The 23,459-nt window shown below is 44.3% G+C and overlaps 1 protein-coding gene across 1 annotated transcript in view; it reads right to left on the reverse strand.

Moving 5' to 3' along the window:
• The window catches only part of Dnai1 (dynein axonemal intermediate chain 1), a 66,101-nt gene that overhangs the window by 41,923 nt on the left and 719 nt on the right, over positions 1-23,459 (reverse strand). Inside the window, exon 2 of the mRNA XM_050156111.1 lies at positions 495-527. Within this exon, the coding sequence (XP_050012068.1) occupies positions 495-527 (33 nt within the window). The remainder of the gene's footprint in view (positions 1-494; positions 528-23,459) is intronic.

Raw genomic sequence — 23,459 nt, forward strand, 5'->3', positions numbered from 1 at the left:
AGAAAGAAAGAAAGAAAGAAAGAAAGAAAGAAAGAAAGAAAACCACAACCATGCCCAGAGAGACACAGGTGATAGAAGGATGGTCATAAAAAGGGAAATGCTGACATTCTTCCTCTAAACTGAGGCATGGTGGAACTCATTAAGACATGACCTTAAGGAATATATGGTTGAATCTTGTGCAACAATTTCAAGTGTTATAAAAAAGTATATATATAGCATGTAAAGTACCCAAATATTTATATTTAAAATGGTTATAAAATATAAATACTGTTTTGTTACTTTTAAATATATATTTATTTATCTTTTATGTACATAAAAATATCTGGGAATATATGATATTGCATGTTAAATAAAAAGCAATCCTAGGGTAGTAGCTTAAGCATAATTTTAAGGTCCTTCTAGCTTGCTCAAATTTTCTAAAACTATGTGGTTAATTTTCAATAGCCAAAATGCCACCAACATCTTGCTTGGTGCCTGGTGGTCCCAACACTTACTCTCTTCCTGGCTCCTCTGGTCACACTGATACTCTAAAGGAGGATAAAAACAAAAGGTGAGTCAGAGTTGAAATGGCAAAGGAACAGCATCAACTAAGCCTCAAGGAGGCTTCTGCCCAAGGACTTAGCTGCAAAGGGCTATGAACTCTCCCAGCTCTCAGAAACCATCCTGGGGTCACCTGCAATGGCAGCAGGTGCTTCTTAGGTGAGTCAAGGAGGCCCTGTATCTATGGCAACCCTGTTTTAGCATCACCACAACTAATCCATAAGTAGTATCCTGGGAAACTTAGCACTGAGAATTTCTTACTTGTAACTAATTCAACAAATATATTTTAAAGTAGTTTAATTTTATTTTATGTGTATTTTGTGAGGGTGTCAGATCCCCTGGAACTGGAGTTGTAGACAGTTGTGCACTGCCATGCTGGGAACTAAACTTGGGTCTTCTGGAAGAGCAGCCAGTTCTCTTAATCTCTGAGCCATCTCTCCAGCCCAACAAATATTTTTGACATATATTATTAAAGTCGAGGATGGAGCTTGGTTGGTAGAATGCTAACTGCTATACACAAAACTCTGAATTCACTCCCTAGTAACACATAAGACCAGGATTGGTTGGCTAGTGAGATGGTTCAGTGGGCAAAGGCACTTATTTACAAGGCTGGTACCTGAGTTTTATCCCTGGCACCCACCCACATGGTAGAAGGAGGGAAGAGTCTCCCACAAATGTCTCTGACCTCCATATAAGTGCTGTGGCACATACACTCACATGCTCACACACACGCACTTTTGATCCCAGCACTCAGGAAGCAGAGAAAGGTGGATCTTTGCGCATTTGAGACAAGCCTGGTATACATAGTGAATTTCAGGTCAGGGACTGTCCGAAAAAAACAAACAAATGCAAAGCAAGCAGGCATGGTGGTGTAAGCCTACTCCAGCCCTGGGGAGATAGCGGCAGGAAAATAAAGTATATACCAAGTGTTTAGCACTGAACTGGGCAATATGGGACTTCAAAGGCATTTTATGTTCATAAACATAACCTGTTTGGAGTAAATATAAAATCATATGAGAAGATGCTTATTTGGGTGAAATATTATTATATCCCCAGTACCTGTAATGCCCAAACATAGAAGGTATTTGGATGACTTACAGAATAAAGAATTCCATCAAACCTCATTGGTGATGACAACCATGGGAAAGGTTTTCCTCTCTGAGCTTCAGTCTCCTCATCAGTGAAAGGTACAGAATGGAACATGATAACCTCCAATTCTGTATGTTAAAACTTCATGTTCAAGGGCTGGAGTGGTGGAGCTGGAAAGATGGCTCAGCAGTCAAGAGCACTGGCTGCTCTTCCAGAGGACATGGGCTTGATTCCCAGTACTCACAACGGAGATTTACAACCATCTGTAACTCTGGTTCCAGGAGACCTGACACCTTTTCTGACCTCTGTGGGGACCAGACACACACATGGTACACAGACATGCATACAGACAAAATACCCATACACGATGTAAATGAATTAAAAGAAAAATTTAAATGTTATGTTCCCAAGAGAATATAGTTTTAATGTCTTCCCAAAGTTCACATGTTTGAAGGCCTGGTACTGGGAAGCAATAGGACCTTTAAGGGTCCTAGTTGGAAACCCTTGGAATATTGTGAACACACCATCGGAAGGCATTAGGACAATGCTGTAACCTGTAACGTTGTAGCTCTCAGAGAGAACGCTTATAAAAGAAGCAAGCCTGACACCTCCTTCTCCCTTTGCTGCTGACTCAAGATGAGATCCTTCCTCCTGTGCTAGATCTGCCATGTGGTGCTCACCTCAGCAGGCTGATGCAGAACTGTGAGCGAAAATGAACCCTTTTTCTAGCTGGACTTGGTGGCACACCTTTAATCCCAGCACTCAAGAGGCAGAGGCAGGTGGATCTCTGAGTTCAGTCTGATCTATAGAGTGAGTTCCAGGACAGCCTGGGCCACACAGAGAAACCCTGTCTCAAAATAACCAAAACAACAAGAACAAAAGCCCTCTTTTCTTCAAAACCCCAGTGTTTGTTCCATTGACAGAAGCTGTCACATATAGTGACATGCTCAGTTCGACTCGATAAACATTTGTAGGGGATCTATTTGCTGTGCACTAACCTAAACAGGACAAAAAGGTGAGGCTCCTGTTCAAGTTTACTTAGAGTTCATGAATGACAGGGGAGTGGTGTCAATGACCACCACTTAAACCTAAGTTCTTTTGAAAGCTAGCTCTGTGCCAGGGTGCTATGGGACTGTATGGGTGGTACCTTCTGTTCCAGGGTGCTATAGGACTGTATGGGTGGTACCTTCTCAGCCTGAGCTACACACAAAGATGCCAGAGGTTACCACCTATCTGGGTGCCAATAGAACAAGATTGTCATGGTGGGGATGTTGTTTTTAACATCTATTTTTATTTATGTATCTTGTGTATGTATGTCACATGTGTGTGGGTACCCATGAAGCCAAAAGAGGGCATAGGAGCCTCTGGGCTGAGTTTATAAGTGGTTGTGAGCCACACCACAAGGATGATGGAACTCAAGCTCATGTCTTCTGGAAGAGTAGCTAGGACTCTTAATCACTGAACCACCTCTTCGGCCAGAAATTTTTTTCTTTCTTCCTTTTTTGTTTTTTAAGGAAAAAACATCAGGTGAGAAAAGGACAATGACACAGACAGAAAAAATGTTTCATCAGACAAAATCTAGCATGTGAAATGAAGAGGTAGACTAGACCATCTATCACAGCTCTTACAGTCACAGGGTCCTTGGGAACGGCTTGGACCTTAAGAAGAGGGGGTCGTAGGTGAAGGAAAAAAAGCACTTCTCAGCCAGGGCTGGGATTCAGGCTGGGAAGGCAGGCAGCAGAGCTCAGATTTCATCTAGGATGCCAAGGTTTCCAGCGATGGCTAGGCCCTAGAAGCCTTCCTTTGAAGAGGCTCTGATCTTTAAGGTTGGAAGCATCATAACATCCAACAGCTTTATAGCCCACAACAGAGCAATGAAGGGCCAATCCCCAGCCTTAAGTAGAAAATACCACCAGCCTTAAGTAGAAAATAAGACCCAGCTACCACTGCCCTGTGGATGTCCAGCTACCACTGCCCTGTGGATGTCCAGTTACCACTGCCCTGTGGATGTGTCCAATTACCACTGCCCTGTGGATGTCCAGTTACCACTGCCCTGTGGATGTCCAGTTACCACTGCCCTGTGGATGTGTCCAGTTACCACTGCCCTGTGGATGTCCAGTTACCACTGCCCTGTGGATGTCCAGTTACCACTGCCCTGTGGATGTGTCCAGTTACCACTGCCCTGTGGATGTCCAGTTACCACTGCCCTGTGGATGTCCAGTTACCACTGCCCTGTGGATGTGTCCAGTTACCACTGCCCTGTGGATGTCCAGTTACCACTGCCCTGTGGATGTCCAGTTACCACTGCCCTGTGGATGTGTCCAGTTACCACTGCCCTGTGGATGTCCAGTTACCACTGCCCTGTGGATGTCCAGTTACCACTGCCCTGTGGATGTGTCCAGTTACCACTGCCCTGTGGATGTCCAGTTACCACTGCTCTGTGGATGTCCAGTTACCACTGCCCTGTGGATGTGTCCAGTTACCACTGCCCTGTGGATGTCCAGTTACCACTGCTCTGTGGATGTCCAGTTACCACTGCCCTGTGGATGTGTCCAGTTACCACTGCCCTGTGGATGTCCAGTTACCACTGCTCTGTGGATGTCCAGCTACCACTGCCCTGTGGATGTGTCCAGTTACCACTGCCCTGTGAATGTGTCCGGTTACCACTGCCCTGCAAATGTCTGTAAAACATTTATCTGGCAATGAAAGAACTGACAGGGCACTTTGAGTGTGATTGTTTTTGGCAGTTGGAAATATTTCAATTAACACACTATAAAAGCCACACTATAATAAATGCAAAACAGGCCAATGAAATCAGCTACAGCCCTGACTTCCCAACCATGGCAAAGGAGATTGAATGTCAGGCTGCCACTTTGGGCCCTTGGTCTTCCAGAAGGAGACGCCTGAGACAGACAAGCCTGAATTCCTGAAAAGCTTTTGATGGTTACTTCCAGAAGCCATCAAACCACAGAAGAAGAAAGCCCAGGCCCCTTCCTGGGCCCTCGGAACGTCATCAGTCTGGCCCCATGTCTCCATTCCAGCCTCTCCTTCCCCTCTGACATCAGAACTTTAAGGTAATCCATCAAGGCTACTTCTAGTCCTTGAGACTGACCTGGGCCTTCCCGCCTCTCCTACCTGCTGACACCTCTGCCTAATAAAAACCCACTCACCCGGCCTCTGCTCCTTCTAACTGCTTTTACCACCTTCTCTACCCTCTGCCCTTCCCTCCCTCCTCCTGAGCAGGCTCCCTTCCACTTTTGATTACCACACAAACACTGGCTGTTGTGAGATTAAGGACCCAATTAGTCTTTAATTAGAGACTCCATTGTCTCTTTTGGTTTACAAGAGGAGAAGAATCATAACACTGCAGTACATACGGGAGGCGGCCGAGAAATTCCAACTCCCAACACAAACAGCCTGCTATTCTTGTGCTATTGCTCAAAGAAGGTGCTCTTCTCTTGGGCAGGTTATTCTGTATGGCCCACTGAAGCTATCAATGGAGCAAGACAGGAAAAAGCGAACCCAGCCCACTATGGCAAGCGGCATAACTCTGGTTGTTAGTGAGATGTGAGATGTCCCAGCCTGAACGTCTTTACAGCAGGACATTCTTCTACTGTCATTGTCTAACTACATTTGATTTCCCTGTCTCCAGTTGCTCTCCCCTCTAACTATATCACTAATACCATTTTCAGTCCGTGGGACTTGCTTTGGGATTGCCATTCACTAAACTATTTATGTATATTATCACATTTAATATTTATCATTAGGGGCTGGAAAGATGGCTCAGAGGTTAAGAGCATTGCCTGCTCTTCCAAAGGTCCTGAGTTCAATTCCCAGCAACCACATGGTGGCTCACAACCATCTGTAATGAGGTCTGGTGCCCTCCTCTTCTGCCCTGCAGGCATACACACAGACAGAATATTGTATACATAATAAATAAATATTTAAAAAAAATTAAAAAAAATTTATCATTAGCCTTTGGGGTTAGAGCATCATCATCCCCACTTTACAGGCGAGGAAATGAAGGTTTAGAGAGATGGAGCAACTAGTCCCAAATTAACACAATTGAGATCACACTTTCAGTCACTATAGTCTTCCCCAAATGTAAATCTGATTACGGCACTCCCTTGACTTATGCTCTCCAAGAAGTCTCCACTGGGTAGGAGAGGGAACCCATGCCTTCTTCATGACCTCGTTCCTTTCCTTCTCACAGCCACACTCAGTCACTTAGAGGACTCCCAAGGGTAAGCAGGAGAGAGCCATGAAAGCAGGGATCCTGAGCCTATGTGTCTGATGGCGGACATGTCCCCTGGCACCGTCCCTGCTAGGCGACAGCTGCCCACATAAAATGACTTCTCTCCTGGAGTAGGAGTTGTGGGTGTCATGTCCAGCTGTGAAGGAGGCCAAATGAAGCCTTGACAGAGCCCAAAAGGCTGGCCAAGGAGACACGAGGAAGGTAAGACTTTGATGCAGAAACAAAAGGAGTAGCCTGGCCACAGGTGAAGCCAAGAATTCCAGCAGAAAGTAAGGTGTTCCTTGTCCCAGGATGATGGTGACTCCTGATCCCACTCCTATCTAAACATCTTTCGTCATCAAAACTACAACCAAGCGGTGTTTTGGAGTGTGCCACACATTTAATACCTAGCTTCTGTAAACAAACAAAGTCTTTCTCCTTGCTGTGTGCCCTATTTCCCGAGGCATCTGACTTTTCTCTTCTATGCTAAGCTTCTTGCTCCCCTACCACCAACCATGATGTCTGGCCACAATTAGACCCTTCTGTCAAGCTGGCCTTCCGGTCATTAAGATGCTGCCTTTTGGAAGCAGGACAGGCAGGGAGGGGCTTGGTGGCACATGCCTTTAATCCCAGCGCTGGGGAGGCAGAGGCAGGCGGATCTCTGTGAGTTCAAGACCAGCCTGGTCTACAGAGTGAATTCCAGAACAGCCAGGCCCCATCTCCAAACAAACAACAAAGCTTCGGCCTCTCTGCCCACCACCAGCTCCTTCCCCGCGCAGAGCCCTGGATCACTTTCTCAGCTCAGCATGCTTTTGCAAGATCTTTTACATTAAGATTGCTCCTAGGCGGGTCTTCTGAGGACAGGGATGCTTCCATTCCCAGCATCCACATTAGGCACTTTACAACGGCCTTTAACTCTAGATCCTTGGACATTCCATGCCTCTGACCTTTGTAGGCACCTGCATTCACATACAAGTACACATACACACATAATTAATAACTTAATAATAATAAATAATTAAAAAATTTAAAAAATCTCTTGGCCTTTTCTGACTTCCAGTGCTGGCCCTGTTTATACCCAGCCTTCAGTGTAGCCCAGTGTGTCCTAGGATACTCAAGGAAGCCAGAGGCCAGAGAACAGTTTCCAGGGCTGTGGGCAGGAACTGAGTGAGAATAAGACAGCTAACAAGAGACCTTCTCATTATAGCAGTAATGAACCAAGATCTGTTCAATTGGCACAGTGCAGGAAGGGGAGAGAGGTGGGGAAGAGGCAGGTAGGAACCAGCTGGCCGCACCAGCATCCTTAGCTGCAGTCTGGTGAGCACTCACTCAGGCAAGCACTCCGCATCAGGCATTAGCAGTGATTATACCTGCTCCTCAGAGGCTCCTACAAACCAGGTAAAATGGTTCTCATTTTAAAGATAAGGCTCTTGAGAGCAGTTCACACAAATGATGTGCACAAAGCAAGGGTACATTGAAAACAAACTTCCCAGTCATGGTGACTGACGGTGACTGTTACCGCCTGCTGTGCCTTTGCCAGCACTTAGAATTAATTTGTTTCTTACTGTTTTGGTACAGCACAAGTACCCTGCCTATCCCTTAGCATAATTTAGCGTAAAGAAATTAATTTAAAAATTCCCTCCCTCTTTCTGTGTGGTCCAGGCTATGCTGGAACTTGCTTTGTAGACCAGGCTGGCTTTGAACTCAGAGATCTGCTTGCCTCTGCCTCCCAAGTGTTGGGGTCAAAGGCCGTGTGATGGAAACACCCAGTAATTTTAAATTTCTTAAGTCTTCAGGACTGGAAAAAAAAAAGAGTAAAGCGCACACCTTTAATTCCAGCGCTTGGGAGACAGGCAGGCAGATCTCTGTGAGTTTAAGGCTAGCCTGGTCTATATAGAGAGTTCCAGGACAGGCGGCCAATACAGTAAAACCCTGCCTTTAAGAAAAAGTAAGCCAGCAGTGGTGGTGCAGGCCTTTAATCCTAGCCCTGGGGAGGCAGAGGTAAGGGAATCCCTGTGAGTTCGAAACCAGCCTGGTCTACGAGAGCTAGTTCCAGGACAGCTAGGACTGTTACACAGGGAAACTCTGTCTCGAAAACCCAAAAAAAAAAAAAAAAAAAAAAAAAAAAAAAAAAAGTAAGCCATTCCTTACCATTTTTAAAATGAAGGTGCAATTAGGCGGAGCCATGGAGACCAAGTGTGGGCTTTGACGCCAACGTTACTTTGAGCATCCACTGCGTCGCGGGCTAATCCCACGACGCTAGGAGAAACCAACACTAGTCCTCTCCATCGCGGCGCCTTTGTCTTTAAAACAGGTATCACAGAAATCCCCTCCCAAGCAATCACAGGTTTGTGAGGATTCAGTGAGCTGATGCGCAGCTGATGCACCATGACAAATGGTGGCTCGCGGCATCCACGCTCCCATGTGTGGAAACTGCAGGGCCCTACGCCTGCAGAATCTGTGCGCTCCTCTGCCCGTTAGGGAGCACCCACTCTAGGAATGACTAGTCTTCAGCAACTCACGTGTTACTGAAGAACCCACGCAGCTACGCGATTGTTCCTGGAAAGGGGGCTCGTCAAAGCATGCAACCCCACAGACGCTGCTTCCTCTTTCCTGGGGCCCAGGAGACCGTGTTTACCATTCAGTTGTCTTGGTCCTTATTTTAAAACTCACTAACAGGCTTCCATTAAGCTCAATTGAAACCAAATACCTCACCAGCTTGCAGCTTCAGTTTCTAAAAAAGTAGAAGCCCTCGGTCCCACGGGAATGGCAATTCACCAACACATCTTCATCCGGCTACAGAGAGTGCATTTCAGACCTGAGCCGAGGCTCACAGAAGCACACAGTAAGTGTTTAATGAGAGACCCAACAGTGGTTTGCAGGGTGATAAGCACTGTCCCACACTGTTCTGAGAGAACACTTGATGCAAACGTTCTGTGGGTAATTTGGTAATGCATACCAAAATTTAAAATACAGATGTGCCAGGGCTGGAAAGATGACTCAACACTTAAAAGCACTGGCTACTCTTCCAGAGGACTGGGGTTCAATTCCCAGTACCCACATGCTGGCTCATATCTGTCCATAACATATATATATATAATATTTAATAAAAAAAAGGAGTGGATGTAGACTATGAAACTAGATTGGAGGCCAAAGGGAGCAAGACATAGTAGAAAAGGCGGGCCCTTGAAAGCAGAAGGGAGATGCCTGGAGATGAAGGCACAAGGGAGGAAAAGCAGTGAGAAATGACAAAGCCAAACTGACCAACAAATGCTACAATGTGACCTAATCATTTGTAAGATAATAATAATATAAAAATAAAATGAAACTTCATAATGCTTAACAAACAAAAAGCAAGTTATAGGGGCTAAGTATGGAGTTCAGTAGAACATGAGTAAGGCCCTGAGCTTGATCGCTAGCACAGGAAAAGAAAGAGAGAAGAGGTAAGGAAAAAATGATGAAGAAGGGGGGAAGGAGAAAGAAGTAATAAAGAAAAAACCACACAAGTTACAGGAATAGAGGTCCCTTGTTTTAATGTGTCTAGGGGGGCAGAGAGATGGCTCAGCAGGTAAAGGCGCCTGCCACCAGAACCCAGTGGACAAGAAAGAGACAAAAGCTCAGCCCTGGATCACCTTGGAAACCTATAAGGGCAAAGCCAACTAACTCTATGGATTTCTTCCAGATACGGGGCTGGAGACAAAGCAGTGTCTAGTCTAGAAAATAAGAGCTCAGGGGCTGGGGGGGATGGATGGCCCAGGAGACAAAGACCTTGGGACTCATGGTGGAAGGAGAGATTTACCCAAGCAGTCCTCTGACTTCCTCATGGACACTCACCTGGAGGCATCCACTCATGCACATTAAATAACGAATGAATGAATGAATGAATGAATGAATGAATGAATGAATGAATAAAAGAAGGGCGTGAGAAGAAAACAAAGCTCCAAACAAGCCGTGCTGGATCCCTGGCTCTGCCACACACTGTATGTGGTCACCGACCACAACTCTCTCTGGTCCTCACTCTTGTCTACAGAGCAGGGGAGAAGATCAGTGCCCACCTCACAGAACATATCCTCTCAGGAAGCACACAAAGAATGCTCATCCAGAGCCCAGCACCAGCAAGTCCTTAACTATCAATTAATGTAGACTTTCTCTGGACCACCAGCCAGCTCCCGAATCACACGGAGACTTATTAGTTATGAACGCTCAGCCTTAGCTTAGGCATATCCAGCTAGCTCTTATAACTTAATTTAATCTGTTTTTCTTCATTCATGTTTTACTTTGGGGCTGTTTACCATTCTTTCATTCTGTAAGTCCTACTTTCCTGCTTCCTCTGTGTCTGGCTGCCTGGAGACTGCCTGGCTAACTGGTCCTGGGCCTCTTCCTCTATTTCTCCCTTGTTCTCTCTCAAGCCTAGATTCTTCTTCCTACTTAGTCTCTCTGGCCGCCAGCCAAGCCTATCCCTCTACTGCCTAGTTATTGGCTGTTCAGCTTTTATTAGACCAATCAGGTGCCTTAGGCAGGCAAGACAAAACAGCAACACATCTTTTATAGTTAAACAATTATTCTCTTCCACAACCATGAGTGGTGATATAGGTTTTACAGCTGTTATTACTATTACAGCACAGTCTGCTACACAAAGCAACCAGTCTCTCTCTGAGGGCACATAACTGAAGAGTGTGTTGTCCTGGGCCCAAGAAGCATGCCAGGGAGTAATCTGCAAATCTCAGGGTGTCACAGTAAAAACAATGATTTACATTATAAAGAATCTTTCAATTTGCCACACATTCTTGAGTACACAATCCCATCTGACCCTTATAACAATCTTTAGGGGATAGATGTTGTATTTATCAGTTTTTTTTTTCTGAATCTAGAGATGCCACCATATGAATTTTCTCCTTTATTCTGTTAATGTCAAGAAAGACTTTGGTTTTGGTTTTGTTTGTTTGTTTTCACATTAAACTGATTTGAGTTCTTCGACATTCTCAAAGCAAACCACACTCGATCTAATATGTATTTTGGCATGTTGCTGGAACAGCTTTAATAACATTTTGTCAAATCTTCTTTTGCATTGATGTTTCTAAGGATCAGTTCACAACTTTCTTTGTGTATAATGGTTTGGTTTTGCTACCCGCCTTCTGCTACATCATCGTTCTGTTTGTAAAAGGATACTGTGTAAGACTGGGGTTTCACCGTTTTGTTTAGTACTGCTTGATTTGAGACAGGGTCTCTTTCACAATTCCCATGCTGGCCTTGAATTTTGTTCCTCCTTCCTCAGCTTTCTGGGTAGCTGGGGTTATAATTCATGCCACCAAGGCAGGAAAGTCTGATGTTCTTTGTTCCCCATCATTTACACCTAAAGTTTCGTTTGGGGGAGGTTTTAAATCATGAATTCAGTTTCTTTAATAGATAAGAGTATTTTCCATTTCTTCTTACATCAGCTGAGGTGAATTGTATTTTTCAAGAAGTTTGTCCATTTCATATATGTTGCATAAAGTTGTTAATAATATTCTCCTGCTATTCATTTAATATCTATAGGACCTGAAACTGGCTACTGTATCATTTTAAAAATCTCACTAAGGCTTGATAATTCTTTTTAAAAAAAAATCAACGTTGTAGAGCCCAGCCACAATGGATACACCAGCAACACAATAACTCCTGCAGCTAAGGCACGGGGAACATTGTGGAAGGGGGGTGGAAAGACTGTGAGAGCCAGAGGATCAGGGAGTCTGCTGTGAGACTGGGTCTCTAGTAACATCAGAAGCTACATGTATGAAGTCTCACTAATATGACTGCCTAGACATGAGCTGAACAAGGACAACAACAACAGACATGCCAAAGAGGATGGGGAAGACCTCCAGGCCTCAGCTCTATACAAAGGAATGCTGAGAGCGGAAGCAAGTTTCCCCAGTCAAGTACTCACCAATCGGCTAGCCACAATAAAGTGGTCAGTCCTGTATGCATACAGACGAGCATCATCATACAGACCGAGGAGGCTGCGTTTGGGAATGCATATGTATACACATATACGTTTATGCACGCAACAACAATTGATGAAAAAGAGGCCATCAGTTTGAAAGAGAGCAAGGAGTGTGACAGGGTTTGGAGGGAGGACAGGGAAAGGGGAAATGATGTAATTATATTATAATCTCAAAAACAAAATAAATAATAAAAATCAACTTAATTACTCCTTCCAAAGACCCAGCTTCTGACTCTGCTAAACTTTTTTCTTTCCACGTTTCTCCGAAACAATAAATTAATTCATCAAAAAAACACAGATGTCAAATAAAAACTGATTCAGCTACTTTAGATTTGATTTGCTTATTTTTCTATGTTCTTTAATACTTTTACATGTATTTCTTTATCTATCTATCTCCTTATTTATTGTCACAGTACACATGTGGAGGGCAGAGGGCAGCTCGCGGGAGTCAGTTCTCTTCTTCCATTGTGGTGCCCAGGAGGTGAACTAAGTTCATCAGGCTTGACAAGTGCCCTGACCCACTGAACCATCTCACTGGCCTCTTCCTTTCTTAAAGGTTAATTTTACTTTTATTTATGTGTGCATGTGTGCTGGTATATACATTGAATTACCTTGGAAGTGGAGTTATAGGTGGCTGTGAACTGCCTGATATGCGTGCTAGGATCTGAGCTCAGGTCCTTTGGAAGGACACTGCACCGCTGAGCACCTCTCCTTGCTCACCCCCCCCCCACCCTCACTCTCCTCCCCACCCCCAGCATGGGGCTGGAGCAATGACTCAGCAGTTAAGAGCACTGGCTGCTATTCCAGAGGACCTGAGTTCAATTCCTCATACCCACAACTGCCTGTAGTTCCAGTTCCAGGGGATCCAACACCCTCACACGGACATGCATACTGCAAAACAGCAATGCACATAAAATAAAAGTAAATAAATCATTTTAAAAGGGGATCTAAGCCTTTCTTCTTTTCCAATAAAGCATTTAAAAAGCTATAGAGGCCCCACTCTAGCAGCACCCCACAATTTTTATAATATTTATTACCTTCAGTTAAGGCATTTTCTAATTTCTCTTGGGTTTTGTGTGTGTGTGTGTGTGTGTGTGTGTGTGTGTGTGTGTTTTGTCCATGAATCATTTAGAAGTTCAATGGTTTAATGTTTGGAAATTTTGAACATATTGTTTAACTCTATTTTGCCTAAATTATGCTTAAATGTTTTGTCCTCAGTGGATATATTAAATTTCAATTGAATTAAAACCTGCAGGAGCTTAATCTTTAGAAATATATTAAGGCTATGTTTAATCCCAGTGTATAGTGGATCTCTGGAAACAGTCTGTAGTACTTGAGTGTAATGTTCTATAAATGTTAATTAGGTCAAGTTGGTTGATGGTACTGTTCAGACTTCTGTACCTCTCAATTAGTGAGGGAAGAGTGCTAAAAATCTATACTTATTTCTCCGTTTCTCTCTCTTTAGTTCTGCCAATTCTTAATTCCCATTTATTTTGAGGTTCTAGTGATAGATGCAAATACTTTGTGTTTTTCTTCTTTCTTAAATGAACCTTTAATCATTATAAAATGGGAATATTTCTTATTTTGAAAGTTACTTTGTGTAACAAAAAAAGCTGCTTATACTTGCCACTTGCGTTGCATGTTGTCATCATCATCACAGGGCCTTAGGTAACTCAGGCTGGTCTTGAACTCACAATGGAGCCACAAGACTGGGCTATTCTGGATCTTCCTGCCTCTACACTAACTCTGGCTTACACAGTACATTTTCCATCTTTTGTACTCTCTTTATGTCTTTACATTTAAACCCTATATCATGTAGGCAGCATACAGCTTGAGTTTGAGCTTTGTCCCCCAGCCTGATCAGCTCTACCTCTTTGGTGAAGGTATTGATTAGTGTGACTATCTTTGCTTTGTCGCTCTTCTCTCTCTCTCTCTCTCTCTCTCTCTCTCTCTCTCTCTCTCTCTGTTATATTTCTTTTTTGTTTTCTATTTTTTCATCATTTGATTTTTATTAATCCTTAGTAATTTTTGTGGGTGTGTTGATTGAGAAAAATCTTCAGTGTCCTATTTCATTTTCTTGGTTGGCTTTTCATCTGTGCCTTTTTGCACAGTGTTTATGTGTTTATGTCTGTGTTTGTTGGAAGGTCTGCAGCATGTGCCTTCTGCCAAGAGTAACTTGCTAAACCAGGTGTGGCCGTGCACTCCTGTAGCCCAGCACTTGGGGTGTAGAGGAGGGAGGATCTGGGGGTCAAGGCTGGTCTTGAGTACATGACAAATTTCTGGCCACCCTTGGCTATATCAGACTGTCTCAAGAAAGGACAAAGCAACAGAAAAGAACAGCAGGCCACTCTACACTTCACAATGCAGTTACTGTCTACTAACAAGGCATATCATACCACTTCACAACGTAATAATAGTGGATTTTGTTTTGTTTATGGCAGGGTCTCAAGTAGTCAGGCCTTACACTTGCACTTCCACTACCGGAGTGCATTACTGAGCCCACTCGCAATAACTTCACCTTATAATTCCATTTGTCACCACTACCTTTAACCTATATTGTCATATATTTCATTTCCACATAGATTATGGGTCCCACGTGATGATATTAATAATAATTACTTTTGCAGTAAATAATTCCTTGCCCTTTAAAAAATTAATATAAGGGTGGGGGCAGCATGCCTTTACCAGCATGTTTCCTAGTACCAATGTGCTCCTGTCTTGATGTGTGACGATAATAAATCTCTCAGCTTTGGGTCACTTGAAAAGATGTTTCATCCTTTTCTGAGGAACCCTTTTTATTACTGTTTTTGTTTACCACTATTAGTGTGTGTGCGTGTGGATGTGCACACAGATGGAGGTCAGGAGACAACTCTTGGGAGCCAGCTCTCTGCTTCCACTGTGGGCTCTGGGAACTGAGCCTAGGCTGCCAAGCTTGCTTGGTGAGAGCTTTACCCTCACGGCCATCTCACTGGCCCTATTACTTTTTCTTGAGAGGTGCTTTGCTGGATAGAGAATTCTGTGTTAATAGTAATTCCTTTCAGTGCTTTAAATATATAATTGCCTAGTGTCTGGACTCCATTGAGAAGTAATACATAATTTATACCGCTGTTCACTGTACGCAATACGTCTTCCTACCCCTACATCTTAGATACTTTGATTTCCCCACACACACACCTTCCTCTGAAACTACAAGATCTCTAGGAAGAATGTGTAAGTTGGATGGATTAGAAGTGGCTTCAGGATGTGGAAACTATGTAGACTGAGGCAAAAGGAAGGGATGTGGGGTGCAAAAGCATAGATCCAGCTCTTTGCTCTGATCCCTCTGTGCCTTGGGCACTGGGCAGACCAGGGTCATGTCACCTTCAGGGAATTCTTGGGAAATAGCCCCCCTAGGGAGTGCTTCCAACTCATGGTGAAACAAGGTGGAAAGGGGCTGAGGGTCTGGTGAAGCAGCAAGAACACAAGCCAAGGCCAGGAAACTGCCTGGCTCCCTGTGACTAGCCATCCGGGGCTCTGCAGCAGCACAGAACCCCAAGATGTCTGAAGTGCCAGACTTTGCCAGGCCTGTTGAGCGCAGTCCTCAGGAAACTGCGGAGCGCAGTCCAGGGGCAGAGTGAATGGTTTCATTTTTATCTTTGGTTTTCAAAGGTGTTATTATAAGGGATCTGACTTTATTGCATTTATCCTGCTTGGACTCAGTGAGTTTTTCATCATTCCGTAGGTTTCCCATCATTTGGGGAAACTCTAAACACTACTTCTTTCTCTTTTACTTTTCTTTCTAACAGTCCAACAACATACATATTCCAAATACACACGTGATGCATTCCCACAGGCGACTAAAGCTCCTTTTTTAAAATCCGTGTTTCCTTCTGTTCTGCGATCTAGATTGTTCCCATTCACCCATGTACCCAGAATGCACCTTTCCGGGCCTAGCGCACTGGAAGGTATGCACGGGTGTTCCTCCATTTCCAACAGACTTACGCCAGACAAACCCAATTGTAAATGGAAAGTGCTGTAAGTCAAACGCATGCAATGCACCTAAGATACCAAACGCATTGCTTAGCAACACAGTCTGCTGTGATAGCGGTCAGGTCATCCAAGGAAATTTTCGCTTCTGATAGTGTGTTTTCCTATTGTTTCTATATTTCTGCTGAGGTTTCCCGTCTGTCCATCCATTAAGACAGTGATGTCTTTCATTCTGTAAGACGACTGCTTTGGAACCTTTGCCTGCTCTCACCACTGCCTATAGCTCATCTCTCGCACTGCCAGGTTCTTCAATGCTTCTGTCTGCTGCTCCACACACACACCCAGCCATGACCAAGAAATTGTCATGAGGCAGAGAACAAGGGTAAAATGTGTGTTTCCTTTCCTGCAGAATCAATGTCCCGTGCTGCTCATGGCTCTGTGCCTTAAAATGACTGCCTTAGAACTGTGTCCACATTTATAGGAACTCACCCTGGGAGGCAAGTCAGGGATTAGCTGCTTCAGGATGGCAAGATTACAACTCCCCTATGGTAACATCTCTAAGAGTTATATAGAAACTATACGGTATCTTAAAATTCACACAGAAATGTGCTATTTTTTAAGTTCTACAGTAAAGGATTTTGTAAAGGTCATATGAGCCCTTTGTAATGTAAATACCAGCCCTGAATGAAGGCGTCGGACTGGAAGAAATCTGAGGCCCCTTCGTGCACAATTCATGAGAAAGAAGAGATTTACCAGAAACAACACAAAAGTTACTTTAGTGCAAACCAAGTTATACCTTGCATTGAAGGAACCAATTTTAAAAAGAGTATATCTAAGGCAAACTGCCCTGCTCCCAGCTTTGGCTGCCTAAGAGAGCCTTAGAATTTTGTCTCATGCTGATAACAAACTCCATGAACTAAAGTCGCAAAGCTAAGGCCAGCCAGATCCCTTCCCTAAGAGTCTGAACCAGCGCCACAAAGAGAGAGAGCTGATAGTTGGCTGGAGATACTGATGGGAATGCTCACGGGGGAGAGACCTGCCAGAGCAGGTATGATGAACCAGAAACACACAAGGGAGCAGACGTGAAAACACTGGCTAGTTGGGAAAGAAGAGTGGTTGCTGAGAGAAGTAGAGAGGCTGCGAGCAATGTGGACAAAGCCGTGGATCTCTACACCTGTTTCAGACTGGATGGCTTTCCAACTCCAGTGCCAGGCTATCTATACGTCTATCTATACGTGATGCAACTCTGTGGGAAACCCACACAGCCCTCCACATAGACACATTGCACATTCTCCCTCCTGCCTCTTTTGAGCTAACTTGAGGACCTCTGTTCTCTTACCTACAATGTGGACAGCCTCTGACTGATGATGCTTTGACTTACGTTTTTTTCATCCTATGATGGGTAGAAGTTATATGCATTCTGTACAGACAACACTTTAAATTCTGGTCCCTCCCTGTGCCACATCATAGGGTATACTTCCTCCAGATGCTAGGCAGCAGCGGTGAGGCAGAACTCCCAACCAGCTAAGTGATCTTAAGGGTAAATAACTCATACTCTACAATGAACTGTGTTGCTAAACTATGACGCTTGGTAAGTGATGTGTAGTAAATGCATTCAACTTGCAATATTTTAAGTTGGCAGTGGGTTTATATGGCTGTAAACCTACTGGAAGAGAAAAATACAAAACACTGGTACATATTCCTTAGAATTTACTAGGCCTATAAGAGTAAAGGAAACGGCTTAAGCATTCTAGGGAGAGAGGCCAAAACCATCACAAAGGCAAGAAGCATAGACATAGGTGTCATCTATTCAAGGATCCAAAGATTATTTGATCTATTTACCCTCCATGGCTGGATCTGAATACATGCATGGAAAGAACAAGTAAATAAAAAAATAAACATGAGGTAAATAATAGAGGAGGAGGAGGAACCTAAGCTAACACCAGGGTCAGGGTCCCTCCTTGTATGCGGGATTGGTCTGCTTTCACTAGGATAAAGGCAGCACGAGCAACTTCTCTAGGCAGCAAGAAGTTAGTGCTCAAAGTATTGCCATACGTACCTTTCCATCATCCGTCATTCCATCATGAGCCACTCATCTCCTGATTCACCCAGTATTTATGGTGCAGGTCCTGGGACAAGAGCTAAAGGCACAGAGCTGGGCTAGCTCCCACTCCCGAGAGCTCTCAAAGCAGGGAGGCAAGATAAATGGAGGACATTAAAACCCAGAGACTCCAAAGCGTGGTGACACTCGAAGAAGTGGAACTAAAGTTTGATCAACAGCTACATTCTTTGCTCCTCTCACACCACCCTGTCAGTGCTCAGCAACTGGGAAGATTGAGCACACCATACACATTCCTAACTGGCAGAAACGATTTCATGTGGCTTGCGCACAGCTGGAACCAAAGAACCCACATTACTCTTTGGCTGGCAGGCTGCAAAGCCCAATGATAAGCACAAGGGTGCTCTGTCATTATTATTCGAGTACCTGGCATGTCCCAAATCCTAACAATGTGTTAGGCTCCAAAGAGAAGGGGGGGTGGGGGTGGGGCTGGGTTCTGGCCTCAAACGCTCACAGCTGTTTTGTAATCTGATAATTGCGCATGACAAACCTCAGACCATAACTCTGAAAATAGCATGACTGCAATCATAACAAAATGGAACAGCCATTGGCAAAATTTGTTTTCTAGTTATCACTTCCAGAAGGAATTCCGTAACACTATTAAGGGAAGAGAAGAGAAAACCCTCTCAACTTCCTGCCACGAAACCTCAAAATTACCAGCGTCAGCACCCTCCTTTCTTCTCCCCCGTTTCAAAGCAGGCCCCTCCCGTCTGTGCAGATCCCTTCCCACCTTCTCAGAAACTTGGGTCGTCATAATTCAATTTTTCTCTCCTTTATCTTTAGCTTCTCTCCATCCGGATCTTTTGCCACAGGGCTTAATATATTCAAGTTTTACTTTCATCTTAAAAAGAAATATCCCTGCCCATATGGTCTTCACTGCCTTCTAGTTCACAGTCCCACTTTTACCTCTGAAGTTGTTCTCTGCAAAGTCCTTAATGAATTCCTAATCCTTGCATCTGAAGGCCACGTCTTTGTGGTTACTCCGCTGACACTTGAGTAGCGGGCCACATGGCTGGCAGCTCACTCTTTCCCTCAGTCGCTGAAGAACTACCCACCACCCCACTGTCTTGCTTCTTTGGTTATTTCTTAGCCTTCATTTTGGATGCATGTGTGTCTGTTCATACCTTAGATGTTGGCATTCCTCTCACACGTCTTCCCTGTTTGTCCCAGGGTCAGTGTGAGGAGACACAGTGTGGAACACCCCCTACTGTATTCCCTCATTCACTTAACGTTCAGTCATTCTCTGAGAGTTTCTGACATGAGAGCCACTGTTAGCCTGAGAATACAGCTGTAAACACAGGCACACAGGCATCCACAAGCTCTGCTCCAAGGGGCATACAATCTCACAAGAGACACACAATAACCAAACAATTACATAACCAAATGAATAATCACAAACCTTGATACACGCTATGGGAGAAGGAACATACAGCACCATAATGCAGAGTAAATATGAACGACTATGAACTTTAGCCCTATCTTCAGCACCAGGGCAGGAGACATCAGAACGGGTTGTGGGGATTGACATCTGACTTAAAAAGCTTGGGATTACATGTATGAGTGAGGATATGAAGACTGTTTGGAACAGAGGGAAAGAGACATGCCTGTAGTCACAGCATTTGGGAGGCAGAAACAGGAGGTTCAGGAGTTCAAGGCCTGCTTCAGCTGGGCCCCATGACAAACAAAACAAAATATCATAAATAGGGGACAGCACACACAAGTGAGGTACAGTATTGGTGAGGGAAGAACAGTACACATTAAGTTTTAACGCATGAGCAAGCCTCAGTCCATTCAGGCCCCAAGGGATTATCTAAAAATCGGGACTCTATCCGGAAAACGATGGGAGTCATTAAAGAGTTCTGAACGGGGAATAGCCTAATCGTGTTGGTAGTTTGGAAAGATTTGGGGTTTGGTTTGTTTTGAATTACATTTATGTGTTTATTTATCTATTTGTGTGTGTGTGTGTGTGTGTGTGTGTGTGTGTGTGTGTGTGCTCGTGCGGGTACTCATGTACCATATCACGCATGAGGAGGCCAGAGGACCATCTCTGGCAATTGGTTTTCTCCTTCTACCATATGGGTTCTCAGGATAGAATTCGAGTCTTCAGGCTTGATGCCAAGCTCCTCTTTTCCCACTGAGACATCTCATCAGGGCAAATTTTTGTTTTTTGAAGCAAGGCCTTGCAGTGTGCTACCATGCTTAGTGAGAAAAAAAAAATTTTTTTTGATGCAGTGTAGAGAATGGATTTGAAGGGGCATGAGCATGTGCGAGCCTTCTGTAGCATTCTAGGTGGGAGAGGTTTATAGATTGGGTTTGGGAGTGGGAGTAATTTAGACTGAGAGGTATTTAGAAGGAAGTGAGGTGGAAAAGTCTGGGAAGAAATTACTTATCTAATGCTCTTTTCCAATCTCTCGCCAATCCAGCCCCTTACTCCCTAGGAAGTTTTCATCCAGATCACTATTTCTGAAAGTGTTGCCCCAGGGGGGTTTCTTGAAAGACCACAAAGTTGACTAAATGTAAGTCTTTTTTTTGGGGGGGGGGACTTTTATAAGCAAACAATGCAAAATATTCCAGATTTTTTTAATGATAACCAACTGAGTTATAAAGGGGTACTAAAATTTGTTAGTCATAAACTAAAATTAGCTCTTAACTGGAGTTCACAGAAGACTCTAATTTGGTTTTCTACTAAGAAGTCTGGCTGCCAGGCAATGTTTGGCAACGCTGCAAAGCTCCTGCGCATAACACACACAGCTAGCTGGCATGCTCACCACTTTTAGGAAGGGCAGTTTGTCATGGGGCATTACCAGGGATGTTTGGAGCTGGTCATGGTTTACGGTGCCTGGCATTCATGCATTTTAATTACAAATTATGATTCATGGAGTGCCATCGTGGCCGCTTTAATATGGTGTGAGTTATTTGATTAACTCTAGGGGGTAAAAGCATGAGAGGCAAGAGACACCTCTCTGACCTTGTCCCCTACTACCTGCCTCTCTGCCTTGCTGAGCCAGAACATGAATAGCAGGGCCCAGCCTCAGGAGCCTTACACTTGCTGTGCCAACCGTCTGGAAGGCTCCCCACTCCCCCGCCCCCAGTGATACCACACCTCCTGCCTTTCTTGAAGGTTTTTGCTCTGTTGTTGCCTCTGTGAGACTGTGTCTGAAGACTTTATTTAAATTACAATCATCTGACGGCGAATGTCTAACTACATCACCCAGATCTGTGTTTCTTCTCGGCACCCACTACTGTCTAACATACCACGTGCTTTACTTATTTATTTGTTGACAGTTTCCTGCACACGGTAGATAAGCTCCACGAGAGCTCATCTTTTGTGCGTGCGTGTTGTCTCCTTCTGTGTCACCAATACCTACGACAGTAGCTGGTACAGAGAAGACCGCCCGTCTGCAATTACTGCATAAGACAGAGTAGTTTCCGCATGAAGATTTTTAACCTCTTAGTGCCTTACACCCAGCTCCTAAGCCACAGATGAGAATAGTTCAAACCCAAGTTATTCATAGCCCTGCTGCCAAGGCAGCCACACACCCAGAGCCCAGAGGAGTTCGTTCATACATGCATTTCCAGGTCTCACTAAGCTTCCCGTTATTAGCAGTCTCATCCATCAAACACACTCAGATGAAAACTTCCAAAGACAAGCTTGTGCATCCAGACTGATAATCGACCAATTTCTTTTCAGAATTAAATATATGCAAGGTTTTATCCAAGAAACGGAGAGTAACAATGAATGAGAATACGTATTTGAGCTTTGCCACAATAGAGTTTATATAGGGGTAGCCATGTCACCCTGCTCTGTCTCCAGAAAGTGGACTTAGTCCTTTGTAGGAAAATAGGAATCCTGCATTGAAACTTGACATACAAGAAAGAAAAAGGAAATTTAGGGCAGGGCAAGGTGAAGCAGATGGCAGCAGACGGGAAAGACTGCGCCAGCCACAGGGCAAGAGCAGTTTCAAAGGCCTGAAGGAGAAAGTGTGGATATCGGTCTGCAGGGAGAGGGCAGGTCAGGGTACTCCTGGGAGAATTCTCATGTAGGTAATGTTAAGTCTGAAGTAGACTGGGTAGCAGTGAGCAGTCCATTTGGGGTAGTCCTTCCCTTTGAAACAACCTAGTTAGACTTTTGAGACTCTTTAAGAGCAACCGAAAATACTAAAAAGCAGGACGGGAGAGATGGTTTCGCCGTCAGGAGCATGAAGTGCTCCTGCAGACAACCTGAGTCTGATTCCCAGAGTCCACTTCCGGTGGCTGGCAACCATCTGAAATTCTAACTCCAGGGGTATCTGATGCCTGGTCTCAGCAGCCACCTTCACACACACACACACACACAGACACACACCTTTAAAAGACCTGATCTGTGGCATGTCATGAACCGACAGTAAGCTTCTCTCTGTCCTCTAACTATCCGATCCTGACCTTTCCTCACCACTGTGGGCTTCCAAGGCCTACTGTCCTCCTCCCTGAAGCCTGTCTACTGCTTCAACCTACATGCCTTTCTCTCCTGCTCTTCTCTCTCTGCTCTCTTTACCCTGAGAGTCAGAAACAACGTCTCAAGCACGTCCAGTACTAAGTATACCTTAGTATCTCGTACTGATCTAAATTGAGTTTTGCCCAGACAAGATCATGATAAACACAGCCTAACCTTTGCTTACAGCAGACCAGTGCTCATAGTGTACTGAAATACCCTTCCCTCCAGCCGACAGGGCTGAGGTGTGAGGGCCTGTCCACCTAGGATGCTGTCCTCGCCATCTGTTGCCACCTCTTTCTGCTCTCAATGTAACTAGTCATCGATGCTCCCCTAATGAGACTGGAGGCACGCATCCTGTTTAAAGTCCAAGCTGCTAGAACAAAATTCATTTGTGGGGAGAAAGCAGACCAATTGCTAGGGGGAAGAGGGAGGGAGAGCTCAAGTGAATTAAGGCACAGAGACTTTCTTGTAAGAGAGGACATAGTCTATATTTTGATTGTATCTATAAGTGTACAACTCTGTCAAAACCCAGAGCATATAAAAAGATCAATTTTATTATATATCACTAGCTAGACCTTGGTACTTTCAAGTTAAAGCAAGCTGCCCATAAACTAAGGGCCAGCTGCCTTAAGCACCCTACAATAGTTTCAAAACACAGCTCGGACTCAACATAAAACTAGGGCATGGCCAACACATGAACAGAATAACCTCTCATTGGCTACAGAACTCTAAGAATAAGAGGCTCTTCAACTGTAGATGACCAGCGTAAAAGAAGCAAAGGGCACAAAGTTAGTATGCAAAAATATGTACCAAAATATGCAAAGTCACAATCATCATGGATACAGATCTGCCCTCCCAACCTCAATATACCTAGGCTTAAAGTGTAGAAAACTTAAAAACAAATGAAGCCATAAGAGAAGTTAGAAAAGCAATTTCTGAAGGACGGAGTCATTCTTTTATATCCCAGAATGTTCCTGAGAACCCAAGACTAGCTTGTCATCTGTGGTGATCCTGGGGGTGATTTGATTGGAAACTCCCGTGGGAAGGATGACATCTTGCC

The sequence above is a fragment of the Alexandromys fortis genome, unplaced genomic scaffold (assembly GCF_014885135.2).
Source record: "Alexandromys fortis isolate MF-2015 unplaced genomic scaffold, M_Fortis_MF-2015_v1.1 scaffold_92, whole genome shotgun sequence".
Lineage (NCBI taxonomy): Eukaryota > Metazoa > Chordata > Mammalia > Rodentia > Cricetidae > Alexandromys > Alexandromys fortis.